Source organism: Chelmon rostratus, chromosome 6 (genome assembly GCF_017976325.1).
Source record: "Chelmon rostratus isolate fCheRos1 chromosome 6, fCheRos1.pri, whole genome shotgun sequence".
NCBI lineage: Eukaryota > Metazoa > Chordata > Actinopteri > Chaetodontiformes > Chaetodontidae > Chelmon > Chelmon rostratus.
Genome location: NC_055663.1, coordinates 27,615,841 through 27,639,503, shown reverse-complemented (window position 1 = coordinate 27,639,503; position 23,663 = coordinate 27,615,841). Strand labels below are relative to the sequence as shown.

Here is a 23,663-nt window from a genome sequence, read left to right as displayed (position 1 = left end):
TCAGCAGCAGCAGCAGCATCAACATCATCATCATCACAATTAATGTCATCATCATCATCAGCAGCAGCAGCATCAGCATCATCATCATCACCATCAATGTCATCATCATCTTTAGCAGCAGCAGCATCATCATCATCATCATCATCATCACCATCATCATCATCATCATTGTCATCGTCATCACCATCATCATCTTCGCTGTCATCATCATCATCACCATTACATCTCTTCCATCATCATCATTATCATCGCCAGCACATTTTATCATAATGAGATATTTTAGATTATATATATATATATATATTATAATATTATAAAATAATTTAGATTGTTTCTAGTAGATTATAGCTGTTAATGTTGCCCAGCTGGTTAGAAGTTTATCTGACGTTTATCTGGACCCCCCTCTTCCTCTCAGGTCCTGCAGCCGTCACTGATCTGTCCATTCAAGCCAACGGCACCAGCAGTCTGTCCTTCCGCTGGTCTCCACCAGAGGGAGAGTTTGACGTTTACGAGATCTTCTTGTATAAAAGTGACGACTCGCTGCAGGAGAGACGACGAGGCCAGTCCAGCAGTCAGCAGTGTTCCTTCCAGGGTCTCAGACCCGGAGCTGCATATAGGATGGTGGTAGCGACCCACAGTGGGGACCAGAGCAACCAATCGTCTATCTGGGCCAGGACAGGTGAGGGGGCGGGGGTTCCATGTCCTTGAAAAGTCTGGAAAGTCTTGAGATTTTAAAGAGAAACTGATTAACTCAACTAATTATCAAGATGATCGTCTTGTGTTTCTCTGGAAGAACTTTGTCAAGGCTCAGAAATATATATAATAATATATAAACAAATAGTAACCCTCATGATGTCATAGTGATGTCATCAGGGTTTTCTCAACTTGGGATTGGAGACTAAAATGTATAAACAAATTTAGGTTGAAGGCAGAAGTAAACAAGTCTCCACTTAAGTGCTGTGAGTCCAGCTTTGACCAGGAAATACATCAATCTTCAGATTATGTCCTTTTGTCTACATGGTTCTGATCAGTTTGTGTTTTAAAGCACTTATTATTATTATTATTATTATTATTATTATAGCAAATACAAACAGAATGAACTGATGAAATCATTGTGTTACTATTAAAATGTCACTTTCACACTAGTGCACTAGTTGATAGTTGTGTCGCAGTATTTCCACAGTTTGGACTCACAGTTTGTATCAGTTAGTAAAGAAGCTCTGATTAAAGCCTCAGTCCTGCGTCTCGTCTTCAGTCCCAGCAGCTGTGGCGTCTCTGAAGGCTCACAGTGGAAACCAGTCTGATGCTCTGTGGGTGAACTGGGATCGGGGTGGTGGTGATCTGAGCGGGTTCCTGCTGACTCTCTACAACCCCGACGGCTCTCAGCGGGCTGAGCAGCAGCTGGGGTCGGAGGTCACCGAGTTCGTCTTCTCGGGCCTGGTTCCGGGTCGACTGTACCGAGCTGAGGTGCTGAGTCTGAGTGGAGAGCTGAGCAACAGAGCCAGCACAGTGGGCAGGACAGGTGAGACACACCTCTACATCTTTTATTATTATTATTATAGGTAGTAATTAATTATTAATATTGAAACTCTGTGGTCACATGGTGTCTGTGCAGAGAACATGAAAGAAGCATCAACAACACTCTCCATCTTGTCCTCCTCAGCTCCCAGACCTGCGACCTCCTTCCTGTTCGGGGGAGTCACCAACACCTCCCTGGAGATCACCTGGAGCGGCCCCGTCGACTCCGACTACGACGACTTCGACCTGCAGTGGACTCCTCGAGACCGGCTGTCCGTCATCAACCCGTACCACAGCCGCACCTCCGGCAGCCGCATCCTGAGGGGGATGTTCCCCGGGCGACTCTACACCTTCAGCCTCCGCACCGTCAGCGGAGCCACGGGGCCCGGGGCCACCTTCAGCACCCCCATCCACAACAGCATCCGAACCAGTAGGTGGCAGCACTTCAGTTCAATTTCAAATATAAAATCAAAAATATAAAATGCGTGTCTGAAGGCAAGGAGGGCTGCAAACATTAAAACACAAAAACAACCTGAAAAATAAGCATGATGGAAAACAGAGACAAATATGTGTATTATAGAGACGGCTGGGATAGGCTCCGGCCCCCCCGTGACCCTGCAAAGGATTCAGCGGTGTATAGATAATGGATGGATTGTGTTCTTGTGTCTCGCTGTAGAGCCGGAGCCAGTCCACAGCCTCCACTGTCGCCCCCAGAGCTCCACCTCCATCTCCTGCTCCTGGGGCCCCCCGGAGGCCGACTATGACTCCTACACGATCGAGTGTCTCCACCAGGACTCCCGGATCCTGGTCTACTCCAGACGCACCGGCCGAGACTCCACCGTCTACCTCATCACCCAGCTGGAGCCCCACAAACGCTACACCGTCTCCGTGAAGGTCATCTCGGACCGGATGACCAGCGAGGAGGCTCAGGACAGCGTGATCACCATGATCGACCGTAAGGGTCACATGTTCTGACACTGATTCGGGGTCACTCAGGGGGTTCAGGATTGTGTTCGATCAGATTAACTAACACAAAGTATAATTCATTCATTATTGGCACTGACGTCTGGAGTCTACCCTCACCTATGTCTCATCTGTCCTCATCTGAAGCTGAACAAACCAATCAGGACCGTTAAATATAAACATCCTGACGTGATTCCTCCAGGTCCTCCAGTGCCCCCCCTCACTACCCGGGTTAGTGACAGGTCCGCTGTGGTCACCAAGTCCTCCATCTTCTTCAAGTTTAACTGCAGCTGGTTCAGTGACGTCAATGGAGCCATCCGGTTCTTCACTGTGGTGGTGACGGAGTCTGAAGGTAATGACGCAACAAACAAACCTCACATCCTCGTATAAGTACTCGTATTTATACTCACACACTACCTCTTACTCATATATGGACTCATACATGTTCACGTATATCGAACCACCCTCAGCTTGTCTTCAAAAACTAATGTTTGTACAGTCGTGTGTGCGCTGCATGCATGTGTTCACACCTCCTCTGCAGAGTGTGAGTGTACCCTGACTCTAGCCCAGTGCATGCTGGGATAGGCTCCAACCCTGTGGAGTTGAATGAGTGAGTTGATGGTGCCCCACAGGGCAAAGAGGAGAAGCTGAATGGGACTGAAAGTTTCTTCATCCTGGAAAAACCTCTGGAGGATGAAAGGTTTTTTTTGTTGTTGACGGCTGCCTCCACAGAGTCATCATCACAGTCCCGTAACGAAGTCAACGAAGTCGTGATGGACAGTTTTTGTTTTTAAAGGATCGAAATCGAATCTGAGATCATCTTTTCTATTCTACACATTCTTGTTAAGATGTGGCTCCTACATTACCCACTATGCACCGCTTCCTCAGACAGTCGGGCGTGTCATGCTGCAGCAGAGACGAGCAGCAGCTGCAGACGCCTGAGCGGGTTTTCAGCCGACAGCGACTCAGTGACATCACTTCTACTTTAAAACGTGCAGTAGAACTCACCAACAGCTGGAAACACGCACTGATGTCAACTTTATGAATGACCCGCGAAATCACCATCATCACCATCATCATCATCATCATCATCATCATCACCGGGACACAGATGTTAACACTGCTGATGATAAATGAGCTGAAACAGCAGTGAAAGGACTTCAGTCCATCAGAGCGAGCCTCTCTTTCATCTCGACACTCACGCCTCTGACTTTCCTCTCCTTGTTGTTCACGTTTGAAGGTTCTGACGACGTTCAGCCGGAGCAGCGGGACCCTCTGCCCTCCTACGCGGACTACAAATCCAACAGCTCCATTAAGTCCTACCAGACCAGCTACTTCCCCAGCCACTGCACCGAGGGTCCCGACAGCAGCTCCCACAGCTTTGAGATGAGCGTGGGGACGGGGATGGACTCGCTGGGAGGCTCCTGTGACCGCAGAGACTCAGACCTGGATCCAGAGACCAGCGGCAGAGACCTGAACCTATTCTGTGACGGACCACTGAAACCTAAAACTGCCTACAGGTGCTGCACTCTCTCTGAAGGGTTTTCATCGTTTGATCTGCAGTAAATTAAAGAGACTTTCTGGTTTTCTCCTCCTCACTTGTCTTAGAGAGAAAACAAACACGTCTTTGATGTACCTTTGTGTTCGGAATATGACTCAGAAATCCTTCTGAAATTCATCAGTGAATATTTACAATTTACAGATTCAAGCCTCAGATTTTCTGCAGTTGAATTAAAGGTCTTTAAAGGTGTTTTGAAGGAGATTGCTGTGCATAAAATGCACTGAATACAAAAGTCTAAAATCACTTCATGTGAATTTGCACTCTGTCAAACATACGTCTGTCCTGAGAGCCTCGACTCAGGTAAAGAAAAACCCAGTAGCAGTAGTGACAATAGAACAGTGCTGAGTAAATAAAGAGCATTGTGTTATATTATATGAATATTCTATGAATATTATTTAAAGGGCAGAAAGAGGACCAGAATATCTTTAACGAGACGCGTTGATGCTTGACTGAAATCTGAATCATGTCAGATATATATTCAGTGACAGAGCAAAGCTTTGTGTGCCCTGTGTTTCTGTCTGCAGGCTCAGTGTCCGAGCTTTCACTCAGCTGTTTGATGAAGAGAAAAACGACTTGACCGTCAGCTCGCCTCTGTTCAGCGACACGTATCTGTCGCTGCCTGTGGTCACCGAGGCTGGTGAGCAGAAATATCATGTACAGTCACTGCGCCTCACAGATCTTTTTATTCAATTCGTTGTATAATGTTTAATCTTCTAGGGCCGTTATGTAACATGACTCAATGACACATAGCACAGAATTTATTAGTAAGTAGCTGCCTGATGATTAAAATACACAAAACTCTACAATAAAAAAAACAACAGCACAAACAATGAGGATTCACGTTTGAGGAGAAGTTAAAGCCCTCAGATGACTGAAAGTGTGTGACGCTGGTTTTTCCTCCTGCAGAGCCTCTGAGCGGCGTCATCGAAGGCATCAGCGCCGGCATGTTCCTCATCGTCGTGATGGTGGGAGTGACCGCTCTGCTCGTCTGCAGACAAAAGGCTCGCAAAGTGTGAGTATCTGCATCCTGGAGCCTGAGCCTGAAGCCTGGATCTGGTCCGTCCAGAGCTCCAGAGCTCTCAGCAGGTGTCTGTGGGCTCCTCAGCTCCACCTGCTCCACCCCAGTCAACACGATGCCCCACGATGATCGTGATGGTTCCCCTAATAAGATTTGTGTTGACTTGTAACTGACTCCATGTGTGAACATGTCAGACTGTCTGTGCTGCTGGACTCTGACACCTAACACACCTCCTCGCTCTGAGATTTGGTCTCATGGAACATGATTCACTGGTTATTCAACACATAAAGACCAAACACGCTCTTGTAGGCTGGGCTTTTCTTTCTCTCTTCTGAAGCGATCTGATTGGACGGCAGCGCAGGTGTGTTCCTCCTGTGTGGAGGTGCAGCAGTGTGGGGCAGCAGCTCCACCTTCCTCCTCACCTGCATTAACAACAGGTGATGACTGTGTTTCAGTGTTGAAGAGAGAGCCACAGTCAGGATGAGTGTGAGGAGAGAGAGGCCGACATCAGGACTTCACCTGGGAGGCAGAGGGTAAGGAAATACTGCTACTGCTATTAGCACTACTGCTGCTACTGCTACTGCTACTACTAAATATGAATACTATAAACGCTACCAATATGAATACCAATACTAATACTTATACTGTTACTGACACTGCTATTGATACTAATACTGGTAATAACTGTAATAATTTAACAAGATATATCCATTTATTAAGTAACTCTCGTACTATTACTAATGTAGACTTGTGAACACACAGCGCTGCTAACACTAGCATTCTTTACTTCTGAGCTACACTAATACTGATATTGAAGTACTTTTACTGTAACTGCTGGTAACAAGATATTATGTAACAAGTGAAACTCAGAGTCATTATTGACATTGATGACATTAGTGTCATCAGAGGAACGCCCCTGTGAAACAGCTGCTGTGTGACTGTGAATAATTCCATCTGATCCTGAGGTGTGTTTGTTTCTCTCATTCATCGTGTCTCCTCCTTCCGTTTCTCAGCAACCGTCGGATCTCAAGGTGAGAAACGTCTCCTCTGTTGCTCTGTCCGTTTCCAGCTCTTCGTTTTTGACTGAAACATTTGGTTTGTGCCTTTCAGTCCCATCAAGATCCTGAACTTTGAATGTCACTACAACCAACTGCAGGCTGACTCCAACTACCTGCTGTCAGAGGAGTACGAGGTCAGTTCAAGAAAAGACTCACGGCATAGAGCACGTACAGTAACACAGAGTCATTCCTCCTCTCCACACTGGCTGCAAGAACATCCTCTGATAACACAATAGCACAACAGTGTCTCTCAGGCTGCAGACGGTGCAGTCTGCTCCACCTTCAGGGTGGGTGTTGCTGGAGGTGTATGAAGCTTGTGAGTATTTATCAAAACGTATCGTGTCTCTGTTAAGGAGCTGATTTGTGTTAGTGGGTTAGTTTTTGGTAGGCTAACATTATTATGGTAAATCTAATAACCAATTTAATCCCAATTTGCTATGATTGGGTAATATCCTTTTATATAAATGAAGAAAATAACATTATTTGTATGTACGTTTCTTTGGTTGAAGAACCTCTGGCTTAATTGTTTCTGAAACCAAACATCCAACGTCCTCAGCGTGTGTGAGGTTTGATTTGAACTCCTGCTGCTAACGAGAACAGATGTTTAACGCCGCTGTTCTCTTCCCGTCAGGACCTGAAGGACGTCGGTCGTAATCAGCCTCTGGACTCGGCTCTGCTGCCAGAGAACCGCGGCAAGAACCGATACAACAACATCCTGCCCTGTGAGTGAGACACATGCAGAGAAGAAGAACACATGAACGTGAACATGGACTCACCCGTTCTTATCACCCACGTGTGAAATACATGTGTGTGAATCTGGTTTCTGTGTTCAGACGACTCGACGAGGGTGAAGCTGTCCTACGTGGACGATGATCCGTGCTCCGACTACATCAACGCCAGCTACATCCCCGTAAGGCACCGTCACACACTGTGTCCTGCCTGAACACGTGATGAAGGTTCATGTTATCATGAATTGAACCACACGACGTAAAGAAGGAGAGCTCCAGAAATCATTCAGTCATTTGATATTTTTCTACTCCACTTTTTAATTAACCTACTGATCGTTTCAGTTCCTGTATCTACTTATTGCATCATGTACTTTTGTGTTGTTGCAGTCAAGCTCTGTGGATTTCATAACATTTCAGCATGATGAAGATTAATCTACAGACCTAATCCTGTGACATTTGTGTCACTGGGATCAAATCAGTTTTTATTTCCATCACAGCACAACGACAGTCGATCATAAAGTAGGTCGAGCTGAAGGAGACGGGAAGACACGAAAATAACGTGAGAGATATAAATAGAAAAAAGTAGTTAAAGTAAAGAATAAAGTGTTATAAAAGACATTATAAAAACCTTACAAAGTACACATTTAACGAACCTCTACACTCAGTTCCTGCTGCGTGTTCCTCGTCTGATATGTTTCACGGAGAAACCGACAAAGCTGCTGTCATGCTCCTTTATTTAGACACTTTTCTCTGAACACATCACGACTTCAGGTTTCTGTCTACTGAAAACTGATGTGGGTCTTTAGCTTGTCCTGCTCTTTGTACGCTGAAAACACTTTGAATGTGTTTTTTCAGGGGAATAACTTCCGCCGGGAGTACATCGCCACGCAGGGTCCACTGCCGGGAACTAAAGATGACTTCTGGAAGATGGTTTGGGAGCAGAACGTCCACAACATCGTGATGGTCACTCAGTGTGTGGAGAAAGGCAGAGTGAGTATGAGATTCGTCATCTGTCGTCCGTGCAACACCATCACATCCACACAATAAATCCTGTAATTAATTTCTATCATCAGTAAAGTCAACAATAAAGACACACATAAAGCTTCTGCCCGAGTCAGTGGAGCCTCTGACAAACACTGACAAAGAACGTGAGGTGGTTAGACAAGACGATACTAGAACACACTAGGGCTGGAGCATGACTAAAGACAAACACACACTAACATGGACAATGGCATGGCATGAAGTACATGAACTGTGGCAAGAACTCTAACATGGGCTGAGGTATGACAGAGACAAAGACATAACTTGACAACATATACTTGGACCAGACAATACCAGGATAAAGACTCACAGGGTAAGAAAGGTAACACAGACAACACTAAGGACGGTGGAACACTACATAAAACAAGCAAACTTACTAGAACTGTGGCAACACTCACTTACTAGGACTAGGGCTATGACTGTGGCAAGGTAACATGGGACAAGGAATCACAGACAAAAAGGTAGCGCAGACAACGACCCGACAAAGACTGGGGGGAAGATACGGACTTAAATACACAAGGCAGGAACACGAATGACACACAGGTGAAACACATCAGACAATCACACTGGAGGGAAAACACAGGAAGTAAAGCAACACAAAGACACATAACATGAACCTTCAAAATAAAACAGGATGTAACAAAAACCAGGCAAAGACAACACACATTGGGAAACTTAACAAAAAACCGACGTGCATGGCACGGGTCATGACATGTTCTTAAGGTTAATGTGGAAAAATCATCTCTTCATTTAGTTTTTCAGAGCAGCAGCTTGTGTCAGTGAGCGTTTGTGATTTGACTTTAAAAAGGACCATCACAGCAGTGGTTCTACCTTTAAACACACAGCCAGATAGATGTTCCTGTTCTCCTCTTCCTCCCTGTGTCCAGGTGAAGTGTGACCACTACTGGCCCTTCGATCAGGATCCTCTGTACTACGGAGACCTGATCGTCCAGATGTTGTCGGAGTCAGTTCTGCCTGAGTGGACCATACGAGAGTTCAACATCTGCAGCGTACGTCACCTACTCACCTTTCACTCATTATTATATTAATACATTTATCATTAGACTTATTAATGGATCTACTTTAACTTCCTGTTATGTGTTGGCTTTTGGTGTTTTAGTCATTTCACTTATTCATTTATGATTAAGATCTTATTGAAGCAGAACAAACAGACATCTTTTACACACAGTAATGGTTTCACAAAAATAATGTCATGGAAAACGGAATATATGTGTTTAACAAATATACACATAGAAATATTTACCAGCAAAATACAAGAAAACTTTCTATTAGTTTAATCTTGTATGATGTTTAATCTAAAAAATATGATATAAATGAATCAGCTTTCTGCTATTTGTCCTCCGTCTGATACATGAAGCAGCTTCACGTCTCTGACGCGTGCTCTGAAAATGAATCTCATGCTTCCTTAGAATAAGTGATCTGTCTCACCAGAGTCTTCTTCAGTCACATCATCACGTGTCCTTTGGTTTGGACCTCTGTGTGAAAATGTCCCTCCATCACTCACGCTTCTCATGTTTCATATTGATTCATACGTTTGTGCGTCAGGAGGAGCAGCTGAGCTTCACTCGACTGGTTCGTCAGTTTCACTACACGGTGTGGCCGGATCACGGAGTCCCGGAGACCACTCAGTCCCTCATCCAGTTTGTCCGGACCGTCCGGGACTACGTCAACAGGAGTCCTGGATCTGGACCCACCGTGGTCCACTGCAGGTACATAACACAGAGTGAGCGTCTACATGTACGGCCACTTTATTATGGTATTTAGTGGTCTTGGTCTCTCGTGAGACAACCCTTTTCATTATTAGTATTCAGTTAAATTCAGTTTTTTTTAACTGGAGTTTGGTGTGTGTGTCAGTGCTGGAGTGGGCCGTACAGGGACCTTCATTGTTCTGGATCGAGTGCTGCAGCAGCTGGACACCAAGGACACGCTGGATATCTATGGCTCCGTCTTTGACCTGCGACTCCACCGATCACACATGGTGCAGACTGAGGTAGCCTCAGTGACGTAGTTTCTCTCCTCAGAGTCAAAGTGACTTAGTTTTTCTCCTCGGTGTCAATGTGACGTAGTTTCTCTCCTCAGTGTCAAAGTCACGTAGTTTTTCTCCTCAGCAATGATGTGACGTAGTTTCTCTCCTCAGTGTCAAAGTGACATAGTTTTTCTCCTCAGTGTCAAAGTCATGTAGTTTTTCTCCTCAGCAATGATGTGACGTAGTTTCTCTCCTCAATGTCAAAGTGACATAGTTTTTCTCCTCAGCAATGATGTGACGTAGTTTCTCTCCTGAGTGATAATGTGACGTAGCTTCTCTCCTGAGTGATGATGTGACGTAGCTTCTCTCCTGAGTGATGATGTGACGTAGCTTCTCCTCCCTCCACAGTGTCAGTATGCGTACCTCCATCAGTGTGTTCGGGATGTTTTGAGAGCCAGGAAGCTCCGCAGTGAACAGGAGTACCTCCTCTGTCCCGTCTACGAAAATGTGAACTACACCTGCCAAAGACGTGAGTGATCGTCAAACTACACCTGCAGCTGACGTAGAGACAGTAGAAATCACTGATAATCAAATGTATTGATCCTTCCTCCACAGAGACGCTGTGCACCAGACGATAAAGATTGTATTGACCACTGAGCCATATGTTGAGCACTACAGGGAAACAGGGCAATTATATTTCTATACTAATGTTTATGTTTTAAACATCAGCTGTTTCCAAACAAAGAAAACTTTATGATTATTTATGTAAGATACTGGATTAATGTACATATACTTCATTCTATGTGTTTATATTTAATATTTCTAACAGCTGCTTTTTAAATTATGTCTTTGTGTTTTATAGTATATGCAAAGTCTATCACATGCTTCTCTAAACACTGTATGATGATGAGGATGATGATGATGATGATGACATGTTGTCAACACACAGCTGAGTAGCAGCTTCATCAGCAGTGATTCGTTATGAATGGATGGATTACTGAGTCAGGGGCCCCAGAGCCAGACGCTTGTTATGAAGGGACACTTATTGGCCGTTTGCTTAATAATCAGTATACAAACATTTAATAAATTAGAACATTTACAGTGTATGCAGCTATCAGAACACTTTCAAATGTTTATTAATGTACCGTAAAATTGACTAATACTGTATGATAATATAGCTAGTGATACTATAGTACAGCTAGTATGGTGTCTGCAGGTTTCTACCAAGGCGATGCCCTGAGTAGTGTCTTCAGGCTTTGTCTCAGGAGTGTTCCTGAGTAGTGTTTTCAGGCTTCCAACCAAGGCCACCCTGCTTCGAGGTTTACTCATTATGATGCCCTGAGTATCAGAAATAACCCCTGAGTAGTGTCTGCAGGCTTTATCTCAGACCGAAGCCCTGGGCCATGTGGCAGGCTTATTTTGAGGCTGCATACAGCAACAACAACCATCCAGCAATAAGACAAGGTGGAATTTACTTAGTGTAAGCTGAAAGCAAAAAGAAGGACAAGAAGTCCTCCAAACCCTCTCTGCTGCCCATTAAGCTTACTGTTGTGAGCACACTGTCACAACTGAAGGAGACTGATGAGCTCATCAGCATTTTATCAAGGCTTCTGTTCTCATATGTAGATGTTAGCAGCTGGACAGTCAGAAGACTCTGTTTAAAGAGGTTTTAATGAGTAAACGAGCCTGAAACTAGGTGAGTGGGGCAAAAAATGTGAGTTTGAAAATTGAGTTCCATGTAGAAATTACACATTACAGTGTGGTCAACCTGCAAATTGTTACTGCAAAGTGAAGCAAACAGATCCAGAGTAAAGTAGTATCTGTTATTTATGTGCATGTTCTCTCACAACACAGTCAGATCCTAATGTTTCACAACAGATAAAAGGGATAAAGCCCCTGAAAACGTAGTTTCAAATCTTGAATATTTGTCCAAAACAGTAAATATTCATGATGATATACAATGAGCAAGAATCGCAGCTCAAGTTTGGATCATCTGTAGGTTTTATTTATTCAGAGTTCAACACTTCAACACTGTGTTTTGATCAGGTTTGACTGACAAAACAAGGTCAAACAGGACAAACTAAAAATGTTCATGTAGAACTCTGTCACTCGTAATAAGAATATGTTTTCGTTAACGGTCATGAAGGTGCATTCATGTTGTAGTGCTGTGCAGCCATGGCAGGTTCTTGTATCAGTGAAATCATAAATGTATGACAGATATCATGTTAAATGCGTGCTCTGTATTTTTTTACCACAACATTAACTGTACTTTATTTTGTAAGAACATAGTGTATGTGAGAGCAGTTAATTAAACACCAGAGAAGATGTAGAAATGTGTGATTATTCATCCATTATCGATGCTTACCTGCTCCAACACGACTGTAAACTCACAGTGAAGGAATGTTTCATTACAAACAGACTCACGTCGCTGTGTAGCAGTTTATTCTCTGGTTTGATATAAATTACACTGTGTATGGGACATGCGATGACGCATATTTGTGGGTGTTTGAATAAAACAAGTAATTATGTATTTTCAGATGACTTTCTGTTAGTCATTCATTATGTCTCTGCTGGGAGAGGCCCCGGCTATCCCAAACCACACGACCCGCGCATGCGCACTGCTGCGGGGCTTCACCACATTGGAGACTGCTGATGCCTGGAACTCTCGGAAGTTTAGCCAAGTTGCAGTGATTTAGCCCAACAGGCTAGCAGCAGAAAGACGGTCCGACCACAGCAAACTTGGTCTTCGGCGAAAAAAAAGTGCGTTCGGACGGACCCTCGTATCCCACAGTGAACCACGAAGGACTATCGATGGATTTAAACCGTTTTTCATTTTTTCATGAGCGCAAACACGAGCGATAGACACATTTGAAAGAAGTTGTGATTGTTTTTTTGGCGCTCTAGCAGCGCAGAGGAAAGATGGAGGATCTGCTGGTGTAGCAGCGAGCTAACGCTAGCTGGCTTGTTGGTTTACTGGCCAGCGTCGTTTCGGGACAAATACGAGCTGCTTCACCACTGAGTGAATGTCCGGAAAGTTTGGACGCTGTAATTCAACACACTATCTGTGCCTCGTAAGTATGGCTTCTTGAAATGACTGGTGTATTCACATTTAGAGAATGGCTAGCGAGCGGAATGCGTTGGTGTGTTCTCGGAACGCTAACTGTAGCCTGGGAGCTAATTAGGTAGCTGAAATCTGTGTTAGCTTATTCAACCAGCAGATAGGTCAGCTTAGCTTTGTGCTAACTAGCTGCCATTACACTATCATCATACCATAGTTAGAGAATGAAGCTCGCTCCGGCTAATTAGTAACTTATTCTGCTGCTTTAGCTGCGGCTAAAGCGAAGTTGTACAAACTTGTAGAACTTGACTAAGTTAGTTAGCGTTAGTCCAGCAGCTGCTCGTTGTGTCTGATGTGTTTGTTTGAGTCAGGGCTGCTCTGCTGTAAACACCCAAACACGGTTAACAGAGAGCTCTCAGCACGCACAGTCTGTGTGGAGCTTTAATAGAAAGTGAAAATTAATTTGACTGGATTTAAAACACTGTCCCATTGTGTGCTTCTCACACTTAATTAAACTTGATGTTGCGGAATTCACAAGGTATTTTCAGCAGGCCTGTAACTAATGATTATTGTCATTATCGAGTGTAACTTTCTAAGTTATTTTGTCTAGTGTACATGAACAATAATGACACATGTGCCAAGTTACCAGAGCTCAAAGTAATGAGCTCTCATGGTAACTCATTTAGTCCGAAGTCCCCACAGAAATTAGGTTGGTAACTAACAACTAGAGTAACTAACTTTTTTTTTTCATTGAGAACTTAAATTGTTATTGATTGAAAAGGAAATTCATGAACTTAAGAACCAACACAAACACTAACTGGTGTCAGTCTCTGCGATGTCCTGTTCTTCTCTGTTTTCTCTCAGTAAAATTAGCCTTTTTGGGGTTTTGGACTGACGAGACATTTGAAGATGTCAGTTTAGACTTTAGACTGAATAGTTAATTGAAAAAATAATTACCTCTGTGATTAACAATTATTTTAATGATTGAATAATTTGATGATTATTTTGCCTATCAGTTGTTTTTTTTTTTTCTTATCTATTGGACATCCGGAAAGTGATAAATGTCCATCAGTCCCTCAGAGTTCAGGGTGATGTCTTCAAATGTCCAAAACCCAAAGAGATTCAGTTTACTGTGATTTAAAACTGAGGAGAAACAGTTGATGTGTTGTTTTCGCTCATTCATTCTGTTTTGATCACCTAATTGATTGATTGTATCAAATCTATAAGCAACAGGTTAATTGATTTAAAAAAAGTTGCAGCCCTGCAGTCAGCTCATCAGTTAAAATGAAATGTATCTTGCCTGTGGCTGTAATTAATATTTGTCTGTCATTTGTGACAAGGAAATGGCAAATTCTCACATTTGAGGAGTTGACTATAGTGGATATTTGGCATTTTTACTTAAGTAATGACATAAACCATTAATTTATGATTAACATTTTTGATAAATAATTTTTCTGTTGATTAGCTAATTGTTCAGCAGTTCTTGTCTGCTCTGTGCAGTTTACTCAGAATCCAAAACAATTAGTCAATGAATCAGACAGTTGGTCGACCAAAAATGAATCGTTAAGTACGTCGATAATTGATTAATCATGTCGGTAGTGTTTCAGGCAACAAATGCAAAACATTTGATTGTTCAAAATTTTCTAACATGAGATTTATCCAGTAGGTAATTAAATGTTTTTGGGTTTTGGAAGTAACGATAAAGAAATAATCATGTACGTGTTTGAACAGACAGACGATGAATAGATGTAACGAGATAATGGAAAAGAAAAATCTGCATATTCGTAAATTATTTGTTAGTTTCAGAGCTGTTCATAACCGTATTAGCACATGGGCAGAAATACAGGAGCGTTTCAGGCTGAGAAGTTGTTTTAAATCATTAAAGGTTCATATCGGCTCAAGTCTGTTTTTAAACAACGCTCGTTTGGTCACTGGAATTGTTCCTTCTGTCCGTACTGACCACCAAGAAATCCTTTACAAATGCAATTCCAACATCAACCTGCAATGATAATCAAGTAGTAGTCAGGTAATGTATGGGAAATTAATCAATAACTATTTTGATAATTGTTTAATCTTTTCTTTTTATCTTAATCATTTTTTTCCTCTTTTATTATTATAAACTAAGTACCTTTTTTGTTTTGGACTGTTAGTTGAGTTGGATTAGACATCTGAAAACTTTAACTTTATTTCCATCACAGCCAACATGAGGAAGTTAGCTTCCTGAGGACTGACGGGACAACATGCGCTAATTATTTTAAAACCATTCAGTTCAACTCAGTTTTATTTATATGTGGAGCAGGTCAGATCCAACAATTACAATATACTTACACAAAGTACCATTAATAAGAAACATCAGCCAAAAACAATACCTTACAGTGTGAGAGGTTTGGAACTCAAGGGAAATTTACGTATCAGAAATACCACAAATAATTACAAAAACAACCATGAAGTTTCTGAGTGCTATTTGAAGACTTGACACATCATCGCCATGTTACCACTGCTGTCATGTTGTGTGTCTGCAGAGCTGCTGTTCATGTTTACACACCAGTTAAAGCATGAGAGTCTGTCAGGCTCTGAGGATGGAACCAGGGCTACTGGAGGCAGGATCTAGGTGAGGACACCTTCACTCTGAACTTTAACCTTGTTCCTGCTGCTCTCAGTCAACATACGTGTTTCTTGTTTTCCAGACATCAGATGGTGCTCTGAAGAAGCCATGGGTAGCTGTTTAAGCTGTCCAGAGAAAGAGTCAATTCCAGATAATCATCAAAGCAAATTCAAGGTGAGTTCCTGCCTCGGCCTGCCTCGACAGCGCCCTCGCAGTCTGTCGGCCCACACCCTGGATTATTCACTGATGACGGTTGGGAGCTTTCACAAACTCTGCTCGTTTCTCACTTTCCGAAAGTGTTCGCCTTCCTCTCGAAGAAATTCGCCCCGACGTTCTGTCTTTGGTTTGGTCGATGCTCGTGTCTGCGAGCAGAGAGTCGTTCAGGAATCACACGTGACCCCGACGCCTCCGTCCCGACTTTAATCACTGACTGGGCTGCATTTTATTTTAGGGTGGAGCTGTTTGTACTCAGCTGTAAAAGAACAACTCTGACTAATTAACAAGAAAGAGCAATCAGTGAAGTAGAGCTGCAGCAACAATTACTTTCATTATAACTAATCTGCTGCTCACTCTGTTGATTAATCGAATAATGATTTAGTCACAACAGAACACACAACAGAACACACACACATCAGAACACACACAGAGACAGAACAGAACACACAGATGCAAAGTAAAACAGACACAACTGAATAAACGGGCATGCACGGTTTCCTTCATACACAGAAATAAATATGATCTAAAAAATACAAATATAACTGTCAATCTGTTGTACATCGCATCCAGAGCTGAAGATGTAGGTGTGTGTGTGTGTGTGTGTGTGTGTCTCCCTCTGACTGTGTGTGTTGTGTCTACCTGTCCAGGTGATCAACGTGGACGACGATGGGAACGAGTTGGGCTCAGGTGTGATGGAGCTGACCGATGCCGAGCTTGTCCTCCACACCCATCGGCGTGACGATGTCAGGTGGCCTTACCTGTGCCTGCGGCGCTATGGTTACGACTCCAACCTGTTCTCGTTTGAGAGCGGCCGGCGCTGCCAGACGGGACAAGGTAATCTCCAGAACACCTGAACAACACGGTTAAAATGTTTCATCATGACCGTATTTGAATGTGCGTTGAATTAATGAGCGAACGTAAAAATAGTTTTTGTGTTCGTTTGAGGTGGATTTTGAAAAAGAGTTAATGTGGTCTGTGGGAGATGGAAACTCCTTTCTGAATCAGTTCTGAACTAGCCAACATTTAAGTGACAATGACAGATGAGCTGTTTGCACTCGAGGAGGAAGAGGAGACGTCTTCTCTCTGTGTTTCTCTCGTTGATGGTCAAGGTGACTGGTTTTGTGTTTTCTTCTTCTTTGAGGTTTACTGGCAGTTGGCAAACAACTGGTTTTGTTTCCAGTTTGCGACCTTTACTTCCTCTATTGTTTATTACACGCGTTACATAGTTTCGACCGCCAACTTCTGATGAAACTACGCTTCATGAAGTCTAGTTTATTTTACCAAACCAGTTGATGGAAACGCGGTCAATTGACTTTTTTCTGTTTCAAATGTTCGCTTCAACTTCACTTGATAAATAGATGGAAACGCGGCCGGTGACTCATGCTCCGCTGCGTGGCTCGGTCAGAGTACTTCACTTTCCAGTAGCAGCCTCTGGTTTCATGTGCACATTGTTTAAAAACAGAAGATGCTGAGAGATAACGTAAGGTCTTCATCTAAACACGCGTTGGTCTTCTTCGTGTGTTTGTTTGGCGGTAAACAGCAGAGTCACATCACCAGAAGAACAGAACAAAAATTAAAAACAGGCTGTAAAGATGCACAGAAACTTTTGTTTCAGTAACGTTGTTAATTTATGTCTGTTTTTAGTGATAAACACTTAATTTTTATGCCTTTTTAGGTTAAAGGTCGGCTTCACTGTGACATCATCATGGTCTTCAGAAACACTTTTCTGGCCGTTATTCAACACATAACTGGGGAACACATTTTCAGCTTGATGTAAAAGCATGAGTCCGTTTTTCAGCATCTGTTTGACTTCTGAATAGTCGTTTTTTAGCTGTGTTCCCAGTTCAGATGTCGAGGAAGATGAAGATACGTGTTTTGATGGTAGTCTGAAGTTAAACTGGTCGCCTGTTTGGTTCTGTTGTTAAAGGTCTCGTTGGCCTCGTTGAAAAACTGCACTCAGTGGGGCTAATTTATGTTGTGATGAACTGATAAGAGTTAGTGGCTGTTAATAATACATTACATTCATTTAGATATCAGTCTTGATTTATCAATTGGCAAAGCTGTAGGTTACTGTGCTATTGGTGTTCAGACAGCTGCGGTTCATATCATTCATAAGAAAGAAGGGATTCAGGTTATAAATTATTATTAATAACTTATTTGCTGTTATTATTCATTCATTTTATTTACGTAGCCCTTCAAGCATAGAACACAAAGGGTTAATACAATGATGGGGCACTGTAACAATGACAGCATTAAAACAAGGCAGGAAATAACAAAAACAACACTAAGAGGAGATGATAGTAAATGTTGTTAAAGCATGTGAGAGCTATAGGCTGAGATCTCTGTCTGCCATACCAGCGCGATCATCATTAAGAAGTCCTGGAACATGATCGTTTTCATTAGTGCGACAGTGTCCACACACAGGAAATCAGTACGGTCTTATCCACCGTGGTGCCGCAACACGCAGACACAAAGAAAGTCATAATAGGTTTGCCAAATTTACAACCAAACACACATTATAAAAAATTTGTTGTATGCAGCATTTCAAAAAGTTAGTAAAGTTGCCCGTCATCTCACAAAAATGCATCATTTTTAAGGCGGTCTGAGGATTTTTTCCCTGTCGACAAAGGCTGCTGTTCAAATGGTGCAATCAGTTTAAACAACAGTCGTGTTCACAAACATCACCGGCTTATCTTGGCAGGTAAGAGAGCTCAAATACATCATCGGCAATACGGCGGACCTTTTTGTTTGCACTTAACGGACCACCGGTCGAGGTGTCATCCAACAGGTTCACAGACCCCACGAGTCCCAGCCAAAACACATACAACCACGACCCGCTGCAGAGAACCTGTGTTTGTGAAGGGATCATCCAAAACCATTTCACCGTCCCTCTTCATACATGAGAAATATATATGAAAAAACACATTGTGATCCTCACTCAGTAAATAACAACCGGCAGTTGAAAATCTATTAAATTATTAAATAATATTGCTGAATTTTAGGGAGGCGTGTCTAAAGTGATGCAGCCAGAGAGCCTCCAGCCTGGGGGGGGGGGGGGCACCAGAGAGCCTCCAGCCGGCTGGCTCTTCTAATTTATACAAATACATGAAGATCCAGTAACACCAGAAGAACTCAAAAATCTTAGTTTTTAATGAATGAGACAGTTGAAATGATCGTCTGCTCACTATGGATCAGGACGAGGAGCAGCACCGACCACCTCTGATAACCAGCGTCCTGTCACGTAGTTTGATACTGATACCTGAAGGACTGTTCAGACACCGTTCAGTGGTTCTCAGGCAGGAGGTTTCAGCCGTTTTGACAGATTTTGAGTTTCTGGCTCTTGAAAGTTATTTCTTTGTGTTTTCAGGTATTTTTGCCTTCAAATGTTCTCGAGCTGAAGAGATCTTCAACATGCTGCAGGAGGTGATGCACAGCCACAGCATCAGTGTGGTGGAGGAGGCGGTGCTGGAGCCAAACCACCAGGCAGCACACACTCCTGCAGGTAAACACAGAGCTCACATGCACACACACACATAAAAACACACACACACACACACTGGTAGTTTTATCTTTGTGAGGACCCTCATTAAACCTAAACCTAAACCTTAAAACCAAGCCTGCACCTCACCCTCACTGTTAAAAACTAACATGCCTTACATTGACTTACATAGAGCCCAACACTTAACCATCTGAGTACTCTCCACCTCTATCTCCACCCAGCCCTCCACCTGCAGCTTCGACCCATCAAACACAGGAATCTGTGTTTGTGAGACCGTCATTGGTCGACTGCTGTCCATGGTGGAAATGCTCAGACGTGGTGTTGACGGCTGATACCTCTCATCAAACATCTTGTAGCAAATAAAATGGACATATTAACAAGGGGGAAGCACATGATGTTCATTGGAGGGAGTTAATGATACAACACGATGTTTTATTTGTCTCTGTATTAACCGAGAAGGTGTTTAGTCAAATAAACACAAAGAAACATCCAAAGACTCGTGTAGAAAGATAAAACAGAAAGATAAAACAGATTAAACCGGAGAATAGAGGATGAATGAATCTTCTTTGAACTTCTTATCTGTGTGTTCTAGCTCTGGGTTACTCGGTGCCCACGGTTCCTAACGGTGTGACCAGGATCCCGTCTGTGGGTGAGGCTCCATCTCACCCCTCCACCCGTCACCCGTCTGTGGCCAGCACCCGCCTGCCCTCTGTGGGAGAAGAGTCCACACATCCTCTGCTGGTGGCTGATGAGGCGGTAAGAGACTCACTTCCTGTTCCTGATGTTAACACTGATCGTTTTCGATGTTTCACACAGAAAATATTTGGTCGGAACTGACGGGAAGTAAATATTTCAAGTTGACTTCAGTCCCTCCTCCGTCAATAACAGATCAAAATGCAGATTTTCAGATCAAATTACAAACTTCCTGTACTGTCTGATGTCAGAGTGATGTAATAACACCTGCTGTGGTTTCCTCTGTGCAGGTTCACACCTACGTGAACACCACAGGGCTCTTGGAGGACCAGCCCAGTCCACTGACTGTCACCACCCCTCTGGAGAGTCCCACCTCTCCCCAGTCTCAGTGTCCTCCGACCCCCCCACCTCCTCCGAGGGTCCGCGCCGAGCCGCTGGCCCCGCCTGCCCAGCCAGAGCCCCAGGTGCTGCTGGAGCCTCAAGGGGTTCGCTTCGTGCTGGGCCCCACCCCCGTTCAGAGGCAGCTGATGGAGAAGGAGAAGAAGCAGCAGGAGGCAAAGGAGGCCGAGGAGCCCCGAGAGACTAACGGCCACACAGAGGCCCCCGCCGAGGCTGAGCCGGCCCCTTTACTCTCCAACGGCTCCTCCTCTTCCTCCTCTAATCCCTCCACAGCTCCTCGCCGCCACCGCCCACCCCCCCTCACGCCCGACCTGCAGAATGTCAACAACTCGGCCCAGCGGCGCACCGCCCTGCTGGACTACGAGAACCTGCCGGCGCTGCCGCCAGTGTGGGAGGCGAGGAAGCCGAGCTCAGAAGAGGAGGAGAACGGCTGCGGTGGCCTGAAGACGCCATCGCTCAATGGCTACAACCACCAGCCCCACCACGGCTTGCTGCACCACTCGTACTCCCACCCTCTGTCCGCCGCCCTCGAGTCCTCACACAACTACGTCAACACGGAGAACGTGACGGCGCCGCTCAGCGCCCACCGGCCCGACACGGCTCGGCGCCGCACAGAGGGACCCACCATCTTCAACTTCGACTTCCGCCGGCCGCCACTGTCGGGCCACTCGGAGCCGCCCAAAACCCTCAACTACATCGAGGTGGAGATGGACAATAGCAGCGGCAACAAGGGCGCTTCAGACGGCAGCAACCCCCACACGCCCCGAACCCCCACCTCTCCGCTGCCCCCGACCACCCCCACCCGCCGCACCGAGCTGTACGCCCTCATCGACATCGAGCGCACCGCCGCCATGTCCAACCTGCAGAAGGCCCGGCCGCGAGACGACGGCACGTCACGCAAGACGCGACACAACAGCACGGAGCTGCCCACCAAAAGCACTGTGTGACACGCACCTTCTACTTCCTGTTAACCCTTCGTGCTGTTCGTTAACACGGCGCTCGGACGGAGCTTCTTTATATTCCCACACGGAGATGCAGCGACAGACTCCACCTGACCAAGTCTTACATGAGATAATGACTTCCTGTGTGGTCACCTGTTCAGGTAGACCATCACAAATGAACCTCGGTACTTGCCATATAGCAGTTTATTCCCATGGTGATGTAATACCTCTGATGATGACTCACTCTGCAGAGCGTCGGGTTGATGTTAATAAGACTGGGCCGCATTCCTCCTCCTTATATGGTACAAATCAGTATTACTGAACAAAGCATTCCATTTAGCCTTTTTTATATGATTCACTACATGCTGCTGTAATTCAGTATCTAAGGACGACATGGTACACTACATTATGTTTCTGAATATGTACAGTAGATTCTGGCACAATAAATGTCTGTTTTTATTTGTACTCGGTGGAGAAGAGGCTTCGTGTCCCGTCTCGTTATCTCAGCTGATGGTTGACTTCGTTGCTAGGGGAGACTTGATTTGTGGATTCAGGTCAAAGGTGATGGGACGCCACAGACAGGTACAGCTACAGAGTGTCCGTAGCAACAGGCAAAGCTGCCATCACGTTTGTTGTCCTGTTCACTGTCAGTTGTTGATTTTACGGAACAGTCCAACATTTAGTGAAATCACGAGGTGAGATTAAAGGTCGAGGTTAACGAGAAAAGACCTGATTCCCACCACATCTTGTCTGAAATCCAAAGTGTTTTGTATCTGAACGCCTACAGTGGAAAAGCTTTCATAGAAGCGACACCCGTCAGACGCTTAGCTTAGCTTAGCTTAGCTTAGCATAAAGACTTCAAACAGCAAAAGTGCTCACCTGTCGGCTGCCTGACCCCACAGCAAGAAGACTTCAGGAAGTTACAGCTCGGAGACGAACAGCCCAGGAAACCACCAGGTTTTGTTTCTCCCCATTCCAGTCTTAATGCTAAGCTATCGGTTTCCTGCCTTTAAGGTAAGATAGCTGTTTCCCGTTTCTAGTCTGTATGCTGAACAGATCCTCGTCCTCATCGCTTCTATCAAACTGAAACTGGTCGAGGGTCACATGACGCCTGCGTCCCTCCAGCTCTCATACGTGAGTTCATGTTGAACTCCACGTGAAGTTCATGTTCACGTGTCGCCGCCGTGACGTTCAGTGTGTTGGTGCTCCAGTCTGCTGTGGTGTAAAATGACCAATAAGATCCAAGTTATCCTGGATGCTAAAATGAACAAAAACATGAATATTGTGCAGCATTCAGTTTGACATTATGTAGACTGTCCACATGTCTGTCTGTCTGTCTCTGGATTCACTTCAGTTCAAAAGGGCTTTATTGAGAGGGGAAACATACGTTTACATCTGAGCAGGCAGAAAAAAAACTAACAAGTACATGAAGCAAAGTGTGAGCAGAGCTGTGGAACACTGCAATCAAATATCTAAATATAAAGATGAGTAAATAACCTAAAAATATATCAAACAATGTTCAACTACAGAAAAAAGAAAGAAAGGTGAAGGAAGTCTTTTTCTCTCATTGATGTTTAACATGTTGCTGCTTTTTGTTCCACTGTGAAAACGTTCTGGTTCTCTTCTGGTTGTTGTTTTAAAGGTTCCTTCAGGTTTTTACGCTCGTATTCGTCAGGTGAAATGTGTCATCGAGGCTTTCTGCTGTTGCGTTGAAAGGTTGTTTTTTTTCAGTGATTGGACTTGTTGCCTGGGACACGTGTGTGTGGTTGGGTTGGGTTGGGTTGTGTTGGGTTTTGTTGGCTTTGATGTTTCCTGATTGGGAGTTGATCGATTCAGGTGGACTGTGGAGTTGCTGTGGTCTGACAGGTGAGCCTGAAGGCTGACTGTGAACAATGCAGGACTTCAGGCTGAGGATTCTACTCTCCCTCGTCTCAGACGTCTGTCTCTCAGGTGGTGACCAGGTGATCTCAGGTGTATTGGAAGTGGGTTATCAATGGGATGTTTATTGATGGAGGAGCACTGTAGGGTATTCTGATGCTGTGACATTTCTTAACCTCTGGGGGTGTCAGTCAGTCAGTCAGTTATTGGGGGGGGGGTCTCTGTTCGTGGTGGTGAGAACTGGAGCAAACAGTGGAGGCTGAACACCTGCAGCCCGGGTTGATTGAGGTAAAATGGCTCAAGACAAAGATCCTGTTCAGTAGTTCAGATCGTTGCCACTGGATGTCATCAGTGACAGTGTGAATGATGACCGTGAGGGGGGTCAGAGTTAGTCGGCCTAAACCCTCGATACTTCAGTTGCCTTCGCTCCAGGAAGGCCGACTTCACCTCCCCGATGATGGACTCCTCTGTTCGGAGTTCCTGACCTTCTTGCCGTCTTG

At 44.5% G+C, this 23,663-nt stretch overlaps 2 protein-coding genes across 3 annotated transcripts in view; both read left to right on the top strand.

Annotated features, from left to right (window-relative positions):
* LOC121607389 (receptor-type tyrosine-protein phosphatase beta-like) overlaps window positions 1-12,404 on the top strand; it is a 34,625-nt gene extending 22,221 nt beyond the window's left edge. For both annotated transcript variants that reach the window (XM_041938138.1, XM_041938139.1), the window contains 19 exons: window positions 416-679; window positions 1,256-1,522; window positions 1,664-1,948; window positions 2,195-2,473; window positions 2,684-2,833; window positions 3,722-4,001; window positions 4,567-4,679; window positions 4,949-5,054; window positions 5,516-5,593; window positions 6,074-6,091; window positions 6,171-6,252; window positions 6,750-6,840; window positions 6,952-7,028; window positions 7,702-7,836; window positions 8,775-8,897; window positions 9,454-9,617; window positions 9,763-9,898; window positions 10,283-10,403; window positions 10,490-12,404. In XM_041938138.1, the coding sequence (XP_041794072.1) occupies window positions 416-679; window positions 1,256-1,522; window positions 1,664-1,948; window positions 2,195-2,473; window positions 2,684-2,833; window positions 3,722-4,001; window positions 4,567-4,679; window positions 4,949-5,054; window positions 5,516-5,593; window positions 6,074-6,091; window positions 6,171-6,252; window positions 6,750-6,840; window positions 6,952-7,028; window positions 7,702-7,836; window positions 8,775-8,897; window positions 9,454-9,617; window positions 9,763-9,898; window positions 10,283-10,403; window positions 10,490-10,512 (2,792 nt within the window). In that variant the 3' untranslated portion in view covers window positions 10,513-12,404. The remainder of the gene's footprint in view (window positions 1-415; window positions 680-1,255; window positions 1,523-1,663; window positions 1,949-2,194; window positions 2,474-2,683; window positions 2,834-3,721; window positions 4,002-4,566; window positions 4,680-4,948; window positions 5,055-5,515; window positions 5,594-6,073; window positions 6,092-6,170; window positions 6,253-6,749; window positions 6,841-6,951; window positions 7,029-7,701; window positions 7,837-8,774; window positions 8,898-9,453; window positions 9,618-9,762; window positions 9,899-10,282; window positions 10,404-10,489) is intronic.
* Window positions 12,405-12,567: 163 nt separating this feature from the next.
* Window positions 12,568-21,750, top strand: LOC121607391 (fibroblast growth factor receptor substrate 2-like). Its single transcript, XM_041938140.1, has 7 exons — window positions 12,568-12,945; window positions 15,455-15,543; window positions 15,620-15,711; window positions 16,401-16,587; window positions 19,121-19,255; window positions 19,845-20,008; window positions 20,236-21,750. Exons 3-7 carry the CDS (start codon window positions 15,646-15,648, stop codon window positions 21,289-21,291), a joined length of 1,608 nt encoding a protein of 535 aa, XP_041794074.1. The 5' UTR covers window positions 12,568-12,945; window positions 15,455-15,543; window positions 15,620-15,645; the 3' UTR covers window positions 21,292-21,750.
* Window positions 21,751-23,663: the final 1,913 nt, after the last annotated feature.

Excerpts from the sequence above, each read along its gene's own strand:
- LOC121607391 (XM_041938140.1), top strand. The coding sequence starts at position 15,646 with ATGGGTAGCTGTTTAAGCTGTCCAGAGAAAGAGTCAATTCCAGATAAT. Across the intron at positions 15,712-16,400 it reads ATCATCAAAGCAAATTCAAG|GTGATCAACGTGGACGACGA; the intron begins GTGAGTTCCTGC and ends CTACCTGTCCAG. Across the intron at positions 16,588-19,120 it reads GCGCTGCCAGACGGGACAAG|GTATTTTTGCCTTCAAATGT; the intron begins GTAATCTCCAGA and ends TTGTGTTTTCAG.